We start from the raw sequence: 16,909 nt of genomic DNA on the forward strand, positions 1-16,909 counted from the left end.
GCACATGGTCACATTGTTTGTCAGATTGAGATGTGACTGAAGGTCGTGGTATTCAGAGCACCTTAACCTTTCCCTTGGGAAGATAATGCAGTCTGTCCTGTACAACTTGGCCTGTTTGTCACCGAACTGCCTTATCTAACAATAGAGAGGTGAGCCATATAATGGGAGCCAAACACTGGGGATCAAACAGACCCTCCCTTGAGCAATACGATTATTCAGGCGAGATTTCATCCTGTTGTAAATGACATTAAGCATGGAGCAGCCAGTGTGGTCTGATAGGAGAGATATCAAATCAGCCACTGTGCATATTGTGATACCAACATAAACCTGCCTGAAGCTGATGGTAGAAATGGTTCAGTGAGCTGAACAAGTGAGAAAGTTGGAGAGAGAAAGAGGAAGAAAGTGTTCCGATTCTATTGGTATGCTGTAGGCCTTTGTTCTTTTAAACATGTTTATGCTGGCCAATGCCTGAACCCACATATTAAACAATTACATAGAGGCATTTTTGGGTCATTTCCATGATCCCTTGATATGAGCCTCTTTCTAAACAACAGTGCTCTCTAGTGATTACCTGTTCCAATGACATGTTAGAGGACATGAAATATAATCAGTAGGATAGAATCATTCAATTAAACTGTTATGAGCTGTAGTAGATGGTAGTTGCCAACCCGTAAATGACTCATAAAAGTGATCAGTTAATAACTTAGATAACCTCATTTGACCCTTTTAAAGTTTATTTTTGAGATTGTTGAGATCACAATAGTCACTGTGAGAACTAGAGTCCAGAGGGTATTGATATTGCCTAGCAGAGCTGCACAGCAACGGGTGATGACAGAGCAGGAAGGAAGGGGCAAGAGGTACAACAGGAAAAGGAAAAGGTGGAGACAAGAGAGGAAGACCCTCACAGACAGAGAGGCAGACATACAGTACAGTGGCAGGGGAGAGACAGAGTAGGGGAGAGTGAAATACACAGGCACTATATATTAATGTCTCATCACCCTCCCTCTCCTGGGACAGTGACATAGATCAGGGATCAGACTGAGGGGAAGGTGTGAGTCAGAGTAGAAAGTGGAGCCATAGCACACTGTTATTGAAAACAGTGATTCCGCCAGTGGGTGTCATCAGAGGCTCAAAGTTAATCTCATCCAGGTCAGATAGGAAAAACAGTTCTCAGTCCCTTAACCATCCACATATTAAACATTTCAGTCATTTAGGAGACACTCTTATCCAGAGCAACTAGGGTTAAGTGCCTTGCTCAAGGGCACATCGACAGATTTTTCACCTAGTCGGCTCGGGGATTAGAACCAGCGACCTTTCGGTTACTGGCACAACACTCTTAACCACTAAGCTACCTTCTGCCCATATGACTATAATCAGTCAGTGATTTACAAAGCACAGCTGCTGAATAGAACATTTCATGTCAAGGAGGTCAACTTTAATTGACTGTCAAGAGAGTGTGCTACTTCAGTTGAGTGCAATTTACCTTCGCAAGTAATTGTTCTGTAATTTCTGAAGACATTAAATAGCTCAAATACCACTTGAAAAATGTAAGCTTGCCCCTGGACAAAACTGTATTTTTCTTAAAAAATGATTTTACACATTCTTTACAAATCATTTATTATATTCTGTCCTATTGATCACTCAATTACCAAATAATGTTAGCTATGCACATTTACCCTTGACTTGATAGCTCCAATGGCCAAGGTAAAATGGTTGGCATTTCTCAATTGACAATCTCACATCTATGCTTTGGGTTGAATGCTCTGAAGGCAGCAGATGAATAAAGTAGAATACCTACTTTATTACAACACAAAAGAGACACACCTGTATGTCTCATGATTTATCTCACTGAAATACATTGCTTTTACAAAACTCCATTATTATTTAGTCAAGAAAGTTGCTTTTAAACACGTGGCCATCTGTAGACCTTTTGATTTTTTTAGGGGTCACATTTCCTCAGCCTCTCCCTGATCTCTGCTGTACTGGAGGTGGGAGTGAGGCACAACCTGCTGACCCCAGGAGCTTTGATTGCATCACAGCACACACACCACTGGTCCGTCACACTGTGTGATGCAAAGTTTCTGAACAAAATATCTAGGCCCGTCCAGGCTCGGTCTAGCAGATGTCCCAGGTCAACAGTATACTTAAAGTTGATGTTTGGTTTGGAACATCTCCCTCAAATGTTTGTGTGAGAGGCTCTGAGGACTCAGAGAAACAGACATTAGGGATTGCAAGTGTGTTTGGCTGAAGGGTCTTTTGGTTTCCATGGTGATAGGTTGAAGGGACAAGTGGATGATACTAGAAAAAAGAGTGCTTCAATAGTCTGTACCTCTGTTGTGATTACATTAAATCAAGCTTTCCCCTTAAAAGCAAAGCTAATGGAAGGTATTGGATACTGATGATAATGCAGCCAGGGACACATGCTGTGGCAGCTAGTATAATACATTGATTGTATGACGTTTCCTTTGAAATAATTATATTCTTTATAAACAGTACACACAATAAAAAAACACTTTAAATTCCAAAGTAGAAGCTTAAAAAAAAAGAAGTATTCTAGTGGTGTGGGGTGGCATGTAGCGTAGCTGTTAGAGCGTTGGGCCAGTAAGTGAACGGTCGCTGGTTCGTATACCCGAGCCGACAAAGTGAAAAGTCTGTCGATGTGCCCTTGAGCAAGGCACTTAACTCTAATTTGCTCCAGGGGTGCCGTACTACTATGGCTGACCCTGTAACACTGCACCTATCTGGTGTACTGTATGTGACAATAAAACATCTTAACCAGGTATGATGAGAGATGATTTCATGGCTGTTGACTAAGATGAATATGGAGAACTGACTCCCTCCTGTGAGAACCATATCTGGCAGAACTACCGTGGGCTGGCTGGAGAGAGAGTTGTATGGTTTGACATGTCCCCTGTGACCTCATCACCAAATAATCCTTTCTGGCTCTCACGGTTCCAGGAACCCATCCAGGAACATGTCTGTCTGGCCTGGGGCCTTATCAGCACTGGGACAGAGGGACTTAACCCGTCCAATTCTACATTTTAATTCAGGAGACATGGTATGTAGACTAAATGCTCTGTAAGGGGAGTTCATGTTTAGGGTTTACTTTGAATGGAATACTGCGCCTGTATACTATGTGATGCTGAACGGCTTGACTTAAACATGCTACCCCTATTTGTACTTTTCTATGTGCCATATCAAACCATGGGGAGAACAACATTGTGATGTATGAAAGAATTACAGAAACTGGATCAGTATGACAAATCACTCAGCTCATTTATTTACATGTGTTGCTTTAGAACATACATAAAGCAACACAGAATCTCCATGAGAAAAGCAGGCTGCATTTGAAGTCCCATGATACATTATTCAATGTATTCATTCAAGACAACATGAGTTATGAACCTGTTGGGAGATGAATTCCCTTCGTTTGTGTGGGTCAAGAAAAAGTTGTCCTGGGTGACAGCTTCTAGAAGAGAGAAGGAGAAAGAAAGAAAGATGGCAAAAGATGGGAGAAAAGGTGGTATGCCTTTACATGACAGAAAGCGGTCTGTCAATCTTTCAACATGCACTTAGGAAGACCAAAACAAAAAAGACAGTCTCTTAGAAGGTGTGACTTTGAACATTATATTACAATGTGTTTCAACCTACTTTACCCCAATAACAAGTGTGTGCTGTAGTTATGGTTCTGCTGGGAGTGCAGATGCAGACGAAATAGAAAAATCCAATGCAAAAAAACTGCAGTCTGTCGCTCAAACACACAATGTTCTAAAGGGGTTAGAAGCATGTCTTACTTGTGTGTGGAAGTGCTGACAGTAACTGGGACTAATCTGACCAGGCATCCACTCCAAAACATTATTCACAAAACCATGTGACCATGCAGGTGATCACCTTCAGAATGGCATGTCTCCTAACCAATCAGGAGGCTCCTCATCAGAAAGTTGAAAATAAACTTCAAGTGAACAAGAGGAGAAATGAAAGGAAGGAAATATAGTAGGTTAGAATACAGAGAAAAATCAGAGAAAGGATCAAATCCAGTTAAAATGCATAGAAAGTTTGTAAATGTTAGATAGTCAAAGAAAAGCATTGAGAAATGCATGAGAATGTCCTATTCAACAACACACAATTTAGCACTGTACAGTGTACTGCATGAATGATGTAACTTCTGGTTAGGGCTGAAAACACTTCGCATTTTTAAAGTGCAAGAACTGTATCTTTGGAATTTGTATTGGTAGTAAAGCTGAGATCCTGATATCATACTTAACATTGTTATTAACAGTGAGATTAGTGGCAAGCACATACACACCACAGCCTTCAAACATAGCCTGTGTTATCATGTCAGATTCTGTCCTCCTGAACAATTCCTTTCAGCAATATTCTTTACATTATGAAAAACATATTTAAGTGAAATAGACTTGAACAAAATAACAAAAATGAAGAAAAACCTCCTCTATTACAAACATACAACAACTCTTTAGAAGGTTGTCCCTTATTCCACCTCATCATACAGTAAATTGAATTTGGCCTTCCATCTGTTTCACCAAAAGGTGGCAGCAATGAGTGAGCATTAAACAGTCCATGAACTGGAGTAGTAAACCAAAGCCCATGGCCATGAAACCTCTTCCACTTTTTAAGTACAACGGACAATGCATACTGGAGGCACTGGGCCAAAAAAATAAGCAATAAAAGTTATCATAATGTGTAGCGAAAGTACACTACGGTCATGGTGTCATAGGAGATCTTACAATAACAATGTTCAAATGTAAACTTATGTGTCAAACAATACTGAAATTGAAAAGAATATGAGAAAATCTGGTCGAGCACAGATCCACGTTGGCCCCCGACCCCGACCTGTGAGTTCAGCAGGGTTTAGTAAATGTGCAGTGTCAGCACTAGTCATTATCCAAGGCCTGGACAATCATTAGGCAGCCATTAACTCCCACACCATTCATCAGGCATCAGCCACAGGCCAAGGTAGCTCCCCAAGTTAAAGTGCTTCAAGTCAGTCTTTTCATTTAGATTACTTTTTCCACACAAAAAATCTGTCATAACCTGAGTTAAGCCATGTAAAAACTGGCTCCATTTTGACAGCCAGTTGTTGAAAGACTAAACTCTAGAGCAATATAGATTGAATGATTTCAGCAGTCATATCAAACACATACTGTAAATTATTTAGACCACCATGAAACCATGTACAGTACATTACCCCTCATGATAAAGAACAATATAATGTTCATGAAAAACTATCACACGTTTAACAAACCAAGCTACTGCTTGGGAAATGTTATTTGTTCTTTGGTTGGTGTAGGACTAGATCTAATGCACTGATAGCTACATATTCTGTGAGAAAATATTAACAAGGTGCCTGTACACATGGTCAAACGGTAGCTTGCCATCATATGACATGGCACAAATGCAAGATACGCCAGTTAATGTTCGGCCAGGCTTCAGACCCTATTGCACGAGGGTTAGGGACAGGGTAAGGATTAGGCTTCCCTCCCTGGTGGGCCTCTACATGAGCCTGTGGCCCAGGTGTTCCTCCAGCCACAGCAGTAGGGGCTGGATGGACTGGGAGACAGGCCCGGTCTCACAGTACATCTGCAGCAGCACCTCCTGGAGTATGAACAGCAGGGGCACTCCCAGGCTCAGCAGCTCATACAGGAAGGCATAGTCCTGCACATTGGCCCTAAGGTGGAGGCCCATGGCCTGGGCTGTACCATGCACCCAGCGAGACAGGCGGCGGGGGGAGTCACACACAGCCCGGGTCACACTCAGGGGCCAGCTCAGGCTCTTCCTCAGGCGGGAGCTGAAGGTACCTGGTGACTGGCTCTGCAGGTCGTCTGTTGTGTCACCGTTGGGAGTCCCTGATCCCTCCTGAACCCCGGCTCCATTCTGACCCTGAGGGAGAGACCCATTTAGTCACAAAGACGTCACAGAAATTAACATCAAAATGACAATGGGAAGTGGATGATTGAATGATCAAGAACAATTACCAGATGTGAATTGAATGTCCTTCGATGGTTCATTCCATTTTTACGTTGTGTGAAGTGCAGCTTGCAGTATAACTTGCCTAATTGAACATGACCAAAAGAGGATTTAGAAAAACAAGGTAAGAAGCTTGTTGACCTGTCTTTATAAGACAAATGGGCACATAAACAGTTTATTATCTCTACCGGGCACAGCCAGAAGAGGATTGGCCACCGCTCAGAGCCTGGTTCCTCTCTAGATTTCTTCCTAGGCTCCTGCCTTTCTAGGGAGTTTTTCCTAGCCACCGTGCCACTACATCTGCATCGTTTGCTCTTTGGGGTTTTAGGCTTGGTATCTGTATAGCACTTAGTGACAACTGCGGATTTGATTGATTGATTGGCTGATTGATTCATTGATTGACAGTATACGAACATCTAAACCTTAGTGTTGGGAAACACATACCCTGCTCAGAGTCGAAGGCATGGCCTCCCTGGCGCAGGGCGGAGCCACAGGTGTCACAGCGAAAGCACTCCCTGTGGAAATAAAGTCCCTCAGCACTGATCCTCTCCACCACGTAGACACGCTTCTGACAGGAGTGACACTTGTCACCAGAACCGGGGAACTCCCTTCGCAAGGAACCCTGGGAAACAGAACAGACAGACAGTGCTACAAACGTTGTCAGCACAGCAAATGATGATAATGGGGGAGTGATGCACTTGTGTCAGATTCCACAATTTTGACCCTAAAAGGCCTTATAGCCGAGTTTGGCCTTTAGTTCACAAAGCATAATGAGTCATAGTCCTGCAAAGAATAATCATCCCAATCCTTATTTGACACAATCTCTCTTCATCTGACTCGGCGACAGGGCCTGGGACATAGTCTATTTTCTTCACCCAGATAAGAGCTGTTGTTCAAGGCTGGTACAGTCTGAGTGGCTGTATGCTCAGCCAGACATGCTTACCGGAGACAGAGGTGGAGAGGCTGGGGGTGAACAGGGGGAGGAGGCTTTAGGCCTGTGGTCAGTCTCATAGAGGGTGACCAGCTTCACAGCCCTGGCTGCTATGGCCAGAGACACCTTCCCCACCGTCCGCTGACAAGCAGCAAGGAGGAAAAGACAGGAGGAAGACAGGGAGGAAGAGGAGGAGGAAGACAGGGAGGAAGAGAGGAGGAAGACAGGAGGAAGAGAGGAGGAAGACAGGAGGAAGACAGGGAGGAAGACAGGGAGGAAGAGAGTAGGAAGACAGGGAGGAAGAGAGGAGGAAGACGGGGAGGAAGAGAGGAGGAAGACGGGGAGGAAGAGAGGAGGAAGACAGGGAGGAAGAGAGGAGGAAGACAGGAGGAAGACAGGGAGGAAGAGAGGAGGAAGACAGGGAGGAAGAGAGGAGGAAGACAGGGAGGAAGACAGGGAGGAAGAGAGGAGGAAGACAGGGAGGAAGAGAGGAGGGAGACGGGGAGGAAGAGAGGAGGAAGACAGGGAGGAAGAGAGAAAGAGAGTAAGAATAAAGGACAGAATGATGAAAGCAAAAGTGATAGTTCACATCTTAAAGTTAGGATAGATAGATAGATAGATAGATAGATAGATAGATAGATAGATAGATAGATAGATAGATAGATAGATAGATAGATAGATAGATAGATAGATAGATAGATAGATAGATAGATAGATAGATAGATAGATAGATAGATAGATAAAGGAAAGCATTTTACAAACACAAAAGCTGTATTCAAGCTGAGTTGGCATGTGTGTCACTGTGCTTCACTGTGCTGACAGTACAGTACAACACATTCCATCAAATTAATTTTCAAGCAATCACACAGTGATTTGACTACTTTATTCTCTGACTAAGGCAGCTGTTGGGGAAATTAGTCAAGTTATTTCATCAAAATAAGAGGAGTCTCAGCTCAAACATATGGCCACGGAAGAGGAGGGAAGAGGAGAGGATTTTCAGGAATGTTTTCTCATTATGGTTTGCTAGTGGGCCTGTCTGGATGCTTCAGATTTTACTCTGCACTGACTGCACGGCGCTGGCTCAAACTGATCAGAAATCTGTGGACTGGGAGGGGCATTCTAACCCACAAAGTGCAGCTCCACAAAAATACATTCAACCTTAGCATGAGAGGCCCCAGAGTAGCTAAAAAACATCTCACATGCTTCTTGCATGCAATACCGTTGTGTCTACATATGTCCTTTGTGATTTAGAGGGTAGTACAAGTTACTTTAGCAGGCATGTGGCGCTGGGGGCAAAATACCTGTTTGACGTTATTAAAAACAGGCTCTGGCTTTGGTTGGAGTATTGCAGTGTGTTGTTGTTGTTGGGATACATGTGTGGAGCCACTGCCGTGACACTGAAACAGCAACATGACTGTGATGTTAATAACTACAACTGTAAGTTACATGCAAATTAGATTAGAAGTTAAACAAATATATACTTCTAAAATATATATAATTATCCAGATTACATCATGTTTAAAATCAAACAGACAGCACATCATTTTGGGTTTCTCTGAGAGGCAGCAGGCTCTGCAAATAGAAATTATGTTGCCATAAATAACCTCCCGAGTGGCGCAGTGGTCTAAGGCACTGCATCGCAGTGCTAGCTGTGCCACTAGAGATCCTGGTTTGAATCCAGGCTCTGTCGTAGCCGGCTGCGACCGGGAGACCCATGGGGCAGCGCACAATTGGCCCAGGGTAGTGGAGGGAATGGCCGGCAGGGATGTAGCTCAGTTGGTAGAGCATGGCATTTGCAACGCCAGGGTTGTGGGTTCGATTCCCACGGGGGGGCAGTATAAAAAATAATGTATGCACTCACTAACTGTAAGTCGCTCTGGATAAGAGTGTCTGCTAAATTACTAAAATGTAAATAGTGCCATGGTTTGGAACTCACCACATGTGACTCATTCAAGGGCTCTCTTTGCATTTCTTTCTTACAAAGCTGCATATCTAGTCCCCCAGATTGACTGGTCTTTGATTTTCCATGAAGAATGAAGGAATTAGAGGAAATATAGAAGAAAAGTTAGTTGAATAGTTCAGTGACAGATAAGGGATAGATTAGTGCATCAAAATAATAGTATAATGTTTGCTCTGACATTAGGGGATATGAGTTTCAGCATGACAAAGACAGATGGTGAGAAATGGATGTGCTTGATTTCACCTTGTGTTGGAGTAGAATGGATGAGGATGAAGAAAAGGTTTGAGGGGCTGAAAAGGTAGAAAGGGTGATTTCTGGACAAATGAGGGAAGTGACTTTAGGAGTGGGAGCAGGGAGGATGGGAAGAGAGGGAATGGTCTGTTCAGCAGATCCAGACTAGGGTGGGAATGGGAAACAGAGGTTTTGGAATGGAAAGTCAAAGAGGGAGAGGTTTGTTAAAAGAGAGATTGTGAGAATCAGATAGGTTCAATGATAGTTGGCATGCTCAGTTTGATGGGCCTCAAGCCTACAGCACCTGGTATTCCATGGCACTCTACCATCATGTTGACCAAGCCTCAACCTGCTTAGTCTCAACTCAAGAACACTACATGCCATGTTGACGTCAACTCAGTTATAGTGCTATAGATTAAAGATGTGAAATATCTCTGCATGATGAATATTGAATGATCACAGAGGTTTTAGCATGACACACAATGATAGGGACACATACGGATGCTGAAACACAGACATGGATGTGGTTATTTTTACCTGATGTTGAAGTACACAGGAAGAGGAGGAAGAGGAGGATGGAGAACAGGTATGAGGGGGTGAAAATGTAGAACGGGTGATTTCTGGACAAAGTAGTGATGAAGAGATTTTAGGACTGGGAGCAGGGAGGATGTGAGGAGAGGGAATGGTCTGTCCAGCAGATCCAGACTAGTGTAGGAATGGGAAACAGAAGTTTTGGAAATGGAAAGTCAAAGAGGAAGAGATATTATGAGCATCAGATGGGAGTTAAACGAGAGTTGGCATGCTTAGTGGGTTGGGCCTCAAGCCTACAGCGCATGATATTGCGTTCCATTGAAATGGCAACTCAGTTATAGCGATATAGATAGAATAGTATTTCTTAATGATAAATGTTGAATAATCACAAAGGTTTTAGCATGACACACAGTGATAGGGACACATACAAGAAGGTAAGACAGACATGGATGTGGTTATTTTTACCTGATGTTGGAGTAGACAGGATGAGGATGAGGATGAGGAATAGGGATGAAGACGTGAGAAGGTAGAAAGGCTGATTTCTGGGTAAAGGTATAATGAGGTGAGTTCTGGACTGGGGTTAGGGAGGATGGGACCAGACTCTGGGGGAATGGCCTGTTCATCAGATTCAGGCTAGGTGAGGAATGGGACAGGGGAGATTTGCAAATGAAAAGAGAGGGAGAGGATTGTTAAAAGAGAGCTATGAGTGTTAGTAATTAGATAGAAGTTACAATGAGAACAGGGTGATAGGCTTTAAGCAAAGGTATTCCGTGGTACTATCCCATCATAGTATTACCTAAGCCCCAACCTGCTGAGCCTCAACACAACAGCTTACCCTGGTTTCCATTGAGACATTTATAAAAGGTGTGCAGTATCTGTCTTGATGATAAAATACCATGGAAATACCTTTTTCCTGTTCTGGAAATTGCAGTATGATGACTACTCTAGCACTAAACACCTTGCTTGATGACTATTTCTCCTGTGAGTAATAAAGCTGCAGTCTCTTCCAGTGAAGCACAGAGAACCCCATTCTACCTTTCAACAGTGTCCATGCTGAAACCCTCTGAGTCTCTGAGCACACAGAGTAAGTGAATTACCAGTGCTGCTCATACATATCATCACAGACAGAGCTGAGAGAGAAGACTACCTAGTTTTCTGCAGGTCTGTCTCAGTGGTAATATAGAATCACGTAATGGAACCATTTAACTGAATGATTTCTGCTTAAACAATACATTTTTCACAGGGCGTTACATCATTTAAAAAAAGCCTTGTTGAAACCCATGATGTAAACAGCCATTTATTGACTGACTCCATTAAAACAGTGAAGGTGATTTAAATTACAGATCTTAATTTGATCACTCTTTTGTTGCTGAGAATTTTGCAAACTTGTAGCTTATTCAAGGTTTTAAAAGGTTTCTAAAGTTTGTAAATTCCACTTTAAAATGTCAGACTTTATTTGCCCTAACGTAAAATGTATCAACACTTACAAAAAATGTCCATTAATTATAATCCATATAATAATTCACATTTCCTGTTGCTGCAGGGTTATTTTCCTGTTGTAGCAAACTGTCTCAAATTAAGATTCGACATCTGCATAACAGAACACTGTGTCCTACAATAACCTGAAATCACCTGCGCTAGCTGTGTTCTGTTGCTACAGGCTCTGAGCAGCTGATGAAAACATTGCCATAAAAGTCATGCTTCTGGAGATGATGAATGTTGAATATCAACACAGCGAGGGTTATATGAACTGTGTGCAGCAGCGATGCAAAACAAGACCGAGTGTAGTGTGCAACACCACAAACACACTGAGGGATGGGAGAGGTGACGCAGGCAGAAGGGGTCAGAGTTCAGGGGTCAGATAGTCACCTGGGACGTAGAGGTCACATCCCCAGAGAACAGTGCTCTCAGGTGAACCGCTTTCTCCTTGATACTTTTATTGTGAAACTCTCTAGCATTCTGGGTTTGAGCCTTCTTCTGCAGGACATATACCATGAGACACAGAGACAAAGAACACGCATCAGAAGGAGAAAGCTGCACCCGCAACACAGTACCACATACTCCCTGTCTGATGAATGGGTCTGAATAGTAACATAATTATTAACTCCCAAATCAGGGTTATAATGTACGGAGAAAAAAAAGTATGAAATGTATGCACTCACTACTGTAAATCGCTCTGGATAAGAGCGTCTGCTAAATTACTACAATGTCAAATGTAATGATCAAGCAAGATAAGTGGACTACTTTCCCACTGAAGGAGCTAGATGACACATAGTTTATTGGGTGGAGGGAACAATAGTGTTGCTGTGTGGAGTAGAGTGGCTGTTTTTATAACACTAATTTCACACACCAGCAGAGATGACTCCACTCTTACACATGTGCTCCTGGAGCAGCAGACTGAGACCAAGGCAGAGACAGACAGACACACAGGCCTGGCACAGAACAAGGCCACAAGGGGCAGCCCACTGGCTAAACTTGCTAGTCAGCAGCCTCTGTGCCTCTTTGTCTCTGCCAGGGTTGTGGGTCTGTTCTTGCCATTGTGGTCAGTGTGGATGATTAGGGTTTGACTTCACCAGCTGACTATGTGCTATACAATGCTAAATGTATAATCATGATGATTATCTCAACATTCATATTCAGCCTTTTCCTACCAAGATGTCTTATATGGTCACACAGTAGGAGACAATAACAATAGAAAAAGACAGAGCAGAGAAAGAGAAACGGACAGATAGAGAAGAAAAGAGAGGAAATGAGAGGTGAGGAAAGGAGAGAAAAGGAGAGGAAAGGAGAGGAGAGGAAATGAGAGGAAAGGAGAGGGGAGGGGAGGAGAGGAAAGGAGAGGGGAATAGGTCACCTGGGTGATCTTTTCCTCCACCTCCTGAAGGCGTTGGAGCATTCTAGACATGGCTAGGACTGCTGAGTGGCAGGAGGGAGAGTAGCCAGGGTAGTGTGTGCTCTCTGGCTGCTGGGGCTGCATCTGGGGTTGAGCACGTGTCTGATCAGCCTGTCTGACCTTCCTGAGGGTGTGATTTGGGCTGGGTGGGGGTTGGAGCTTAGGTTGGAGCTGGAACTGGGGTTGGGGCTGGTGCTGAGACTGAAGCTGGGCTTGGAGCTGGGGCGAGAGCTTGGGTTTGGGAGGAGGCTGGGGTGGGGGCCGAGCGGTACACTCAGCTACATATTTGGTACAGGTTGCAGACTGAAACTGGAAACACACAGCACATGTGAGCTGCAGGTCTATGGCTCTCCGTCAACTCAGGGTGAGCTTGATGAAAAAACAAGAAGCAATTGCAGCAACCAGGCTCCAGTAGTTTAACAGCTGGAGAGAATAGGAGTGAGATTTACGCCCCATGCTTTTCTTGATCTTGTGAATCTACTTCACTGGGGGGTTACTTTTCATTTCCAACCCACAGGGAGCATTAAACACTCTCACTCCAGGTAAGTGATGACTGGTTTGTGAGTGAGTGAGTGAGTAAGTGTATACCAAAATTGAGTGACAGTGTGTGTTCTGCAGAGTGTATTAGTGTGGGTATGTGTATGTAGACCTGCTCCAGTCCTCTACCTGTGTCTTAGGGGGAGGGTTGGGTGGGGTCTGCTGCCTGAGGTTGGTGAAGCGTGGGGTCTCAGTCATGTCCATGGAGCGTGGCCGAGGGGCCCTCCCAGAACCCCAATCACACTGAGACTGATGGGGTTTGTCAGCCAGAAACAAAGCCCAAGGAAAAGGGTTAGTAGAAAGACAGAAAAGGAAGAAAAGAGGGAAAGTGACTTGCAAGATAAGATAAGTATATCACCACACGGATATATAACCAAGTCTTAATCAGAAAATGTACAGCACAAAACCAAACCTGGCTCTTTCCCTTGGAACACAATGGATCACCTCTGTTCTATAGAACACTGTGGTATAAGACATCTGAGAACAAACATGCCAGGTACTATACCATCCTACAGTACTGTATAATCTATGGAGGACACTGTCCAACACTGACAGAGTCCTGAGGAGGGGGAATGAGGGACATATCTTGGTGGTTCTGACCTGTCTCCGGAGGGTGAAGCTGGGGGTGCTCTCCTCAAACTTGGACAGAAGCTGGGTGGCCATGGAGCGGACCTTGTTCTCCTTCACCTCCCTCCCCTCACCCACACAGGACGCACTCCGACTAGAGACGTTGGTTGCCTGTCATGAGAAATAGTGACTTGAGTTATCAGGGCCAAAATAAATGGTATTCTGCCATATTTGACATTGGTGCACTTAGAATGTCATTATGAAATTGTAGTTTGATGGTAATAAATACCTCTTCCAAATAACTGCAGACTTTTCGTCTCCTTTTGTATGTTGGGTCAGTATCTTCTAGCTTCTTCTCATCCTAAAAGAAAAAAAAAACAAGCCATAGTATATGACTAAATATTTCAGACAGCACTCAAAGGTAAAAAGATTAAACATGAAAGTGAACTATTAAAGGAGAGCCCATCTAAAAAAAAATCTAGAAGAATGATCTGTCTTTATACATGTATCTTGTGGAAGTCCCCAATACAGTCTACTTATTCAAATGAAATGACTTTTTAAATGATAACACAAAGAGGCTGAGAGGCTCTCAAGTTGCAGTCGTTCTCAAGGCAGACAGGCGGAGAGAGGAGGCTGGAGAGAGGAGGCTGGAGAGAGGAGGCTGGAGAGAGGAGTGTGATTACCTTTGGTACCCTTTTTCTTGGTACCAAGTTCAGAACTTTGTTCATACTTCTGACTGCCTTTGAAGGATAGTCTTCACTGTTTTCGTCGGCCCCTCTAGAATCTGCAATGAAACACATGAGTGCATTAAAAGGTATGATATTTTCCACGGAGCTCAGCCATGAATGCCAAATAAAAGCAATGGCCAATGTGTTTTTACATTATGTCTAAAAGAAACCTAATATTACTGTGTTGGAAAGAACCAGATGGGGCCAGATCATCTGTTTTTCCTGAGAAAAGCCACCTAACAAATAAAGAGCTTTTTCATGAAAACCAATAGTGGAAACACTTCACTTCACTACAGATCATAAGAATGTATACAATTATTGCAAAATAATACATCATCATTCCGTAATGTGGGCAACCAGCATTGCTGTGGATAGAGGCATATCATGTGAGCTTTCAGAGGCCATAAAGCTAGTACAACTGATGTCCCTGTGGCAATAATATGCTCTGTTCCCCTTAGGCATCTCAGAACAGAAACTATCTGGAGTAAGGTATAGTGTTTTCTCTCCAGGCAGCCTAGACCCAGACACTATCTGTGAGGTAGCCTGCACTGTGATGGGCAGATGTGCATTCCTCTCATGCCAGACAAAAGGACTGATAGGGTTGTGCAACACAGACCTGCTTTCAAAGGAAGCCAGATTAAATCTCATACCCTCTTATACACCAGCTAAAGTGTCTCTAGAAAGACATAAGGGATGAAATACATTAAGGACAGAGACAGCTTGATATGTAAAGAAATGGCCCTGGTGAAAAACAATACAGTGAGAGGCTGGGCTTTTATTACAGTGGACACAGTGGAGTGGTAGGGCCACCTTTGAGGGTGGCAGTGATGAGGTGTTAAAGTATCAAGTTTCAGTTTTTTTATTAGTCATACACTACCAGTCATTCAAGGGTTTTTTCTTTATTTTTACTATTTCTTACATTGTTGAATAATAGTGAAGACATCAAAACTATGAAATATCACATATGGAATCATGTAGTAACCAAAAAAGTGTTAAACAAATCTAAATATATTTTATATTTGAGATTCTTCAAATAGCCACCCTTTGCCTTGATGACAGCTTTGCACACTCTTGGCATTCTCTCAACTAGCTTCATGAGGTAGTCACCTGGAATGCATTTCAATTAACAGGTGGGCCTTCTTAAAAGTTAATTTGTGGAATGTCTTTCCTTCATAATGTGTTTGAGCCAATCAGTTGTGTTCTGACAACGTAGGGGGGGTATACAGAAGATAACCCTATTTGATAAAAGACCAAGTCCATACTATGCCAAGAACAGCTCAAATAAGCAAAGAGAAACGACAGTCCATCATTACTTTAAGACATGAAGGTCAGTCAATACGGAACATTTCAAGAACTTTGAAAGTTTCTTCAAGTGCAGTCGCAAAAACCATCAAGCGCTATGATGAAACTGGCTCCCATGAGGACCGCCACAGGAATGGAAGACCCAGAGTTACCTCTGCTGCAGAGGAAAAGTTCATTAGAGTTACCAGCCTCAGAAATTGCAGCCCAAATAAATGCTTCATAGAGTTCAAGTCACAGACACATCTCAATATCAACTGTTCAGAGGGGACTGTGCAAATCAGGCCTTCATGGTCGAATTGCTGCAAAGAAACCATTACTAAAGGATACCAATAAGAAGAAGAGACCTGCTTGGGCCAAGAAACACGAGCAATGGACATTAGACCGGTGGAAATGTGTCCTTTGGTTTGGAGTCCAAATTGGAGATTTGTGAGACACGGTGTGGGTGAACGGATGATCTCTGCATGTGTAGACCGTAAAGCATGGAGGAGGAGGTGTTATGGTGTGGGGGTGCTTTGCTGGTGACACTGTCTGGGATTTATTTAGAATTCAAGGCACACTTAACCAGCATGGCTACCACAGCATTCTGCAGCGATACGCCATCCCATCTGGTTTGGGCTTAGTGAGACTATCATTTGTTTTTCAACAGGACAATGACCCAACACACCTCCAGGCTGTGTAAGGGCTATTTTACCAAGAATGAGAGTGATGTAGTGCTGCATCAGATGACCTGGCCTCCACAATCCCCCGACCTCAACCCAATTGAGATGGTTTGGGATGAGTCGGACGGCAGAGTGAAGGAAAAGCAGCCAACAAGTGCACAGCATATGTGTGAACTCCTTCAAGACTGTTGGAAAAGCATTCCAGGTGAAGCTGGTTGAGAGAGAATGCCAAGAGTGTGCAAAGCTGTCATCAAGGCAAAGGGTGGCTACTTTGAAGAATATAATATAATATGCCATTTAGCAGACGCTTTTATCCAAAGCAACTTACAGTCATGTGTGCATACATTTTTACTTATAGGTGGTCCCGGGGATCGAACCCACTACCCTGGCGTTACAAGTGCCATGCTCTACCAATTGAGCTACGCATCTCAAATATAAAATATATTTTGATTTGTTGAACACTTTTTTGGTTTCTACATGATTCCATATGTGTTATTTCGTAGTTTTGATGTCTTCACTATTATTCTACAATGTCGAAAATAGTAAAAATAAAGAAAAACCCTTGAATGAGTAGGTGTCCAAACT

General features: G+C 43.2%; 1 protein-coding gene across 1 annotated transcript in view; it reads right to left on the minus strand.

Moving 5' to 3' along the window:
* Positions 1–3,251: 3,251 nt before the first annotated feature.
* Positions 3,252–16,909, minus strand: part of LOC311128185 (F-actin-monooxygenase mical2b-like) — a 52,698-nt gene continuing 39,040 nt past the window's right edge. The window contains exons 14-26 of the mRNA XM_084160192.1: positions 14,319–14,419; positions 13,925–13,996; positions 13,669–13,806; positions 13,198–13,317; positions 12,493–12,840; positions 11,508–11,615; positions 9,120–9,272; positions 8,853–8,930; positions 8,218–8,313; positions 6,929–7,057; positions 6,430–6,607; positions 5,994–6,070; positions 3,252–5,898 (exon numbers count right to left, since the gene is read on the minus strand). Of these exons, the coding sequence (XP_084016318.1) occupies positions 5,512–5,898; positions 5,994–6,070; positions 6,430–6,607; positions 6,929–7,057; positions 8,218–8,313; positions 8,853–8,930; positions 9,120–9,272; positions 11,508–11,615; positions 12,493–12,840; positions 13,198–13,317; positions 13,669–13,806; positions 13,925–13,996; positions 14,319–14,419 (1,985 nt within the window). The 3' untranslated portion in view covers positions 3,252–5,511. The remainder of the gene's footprint in view (positions 5,899–5,993; positions 6,071–6,429; positions 6,608–6,928; positions 7,058–8,217; positions 8,314–8,852; positions 8,931–9,119; positions 9,273–11,507; positions 11,616–12,492; positions 12,841–13,197; positions 13,318–13,668; positions 13,807–13,924; positions 13,997–14,318; positions 14,420–16,909) is intronic.

The sequence above is a fragment of the Coregonus lavaretus genome (genome assembly GCF_964263955.1).
Source record: "Coregonus lavaretus genome assembly, chromosome: 4".
In the NCBI taxonomy this organism is placed as follows: domain Eukaryota; kingdom Metazoa; phylum Chordata; class Actinopteri; order Salmoniformes; family Salmonidae; genus Coregonus; species Coregonus lavaretus.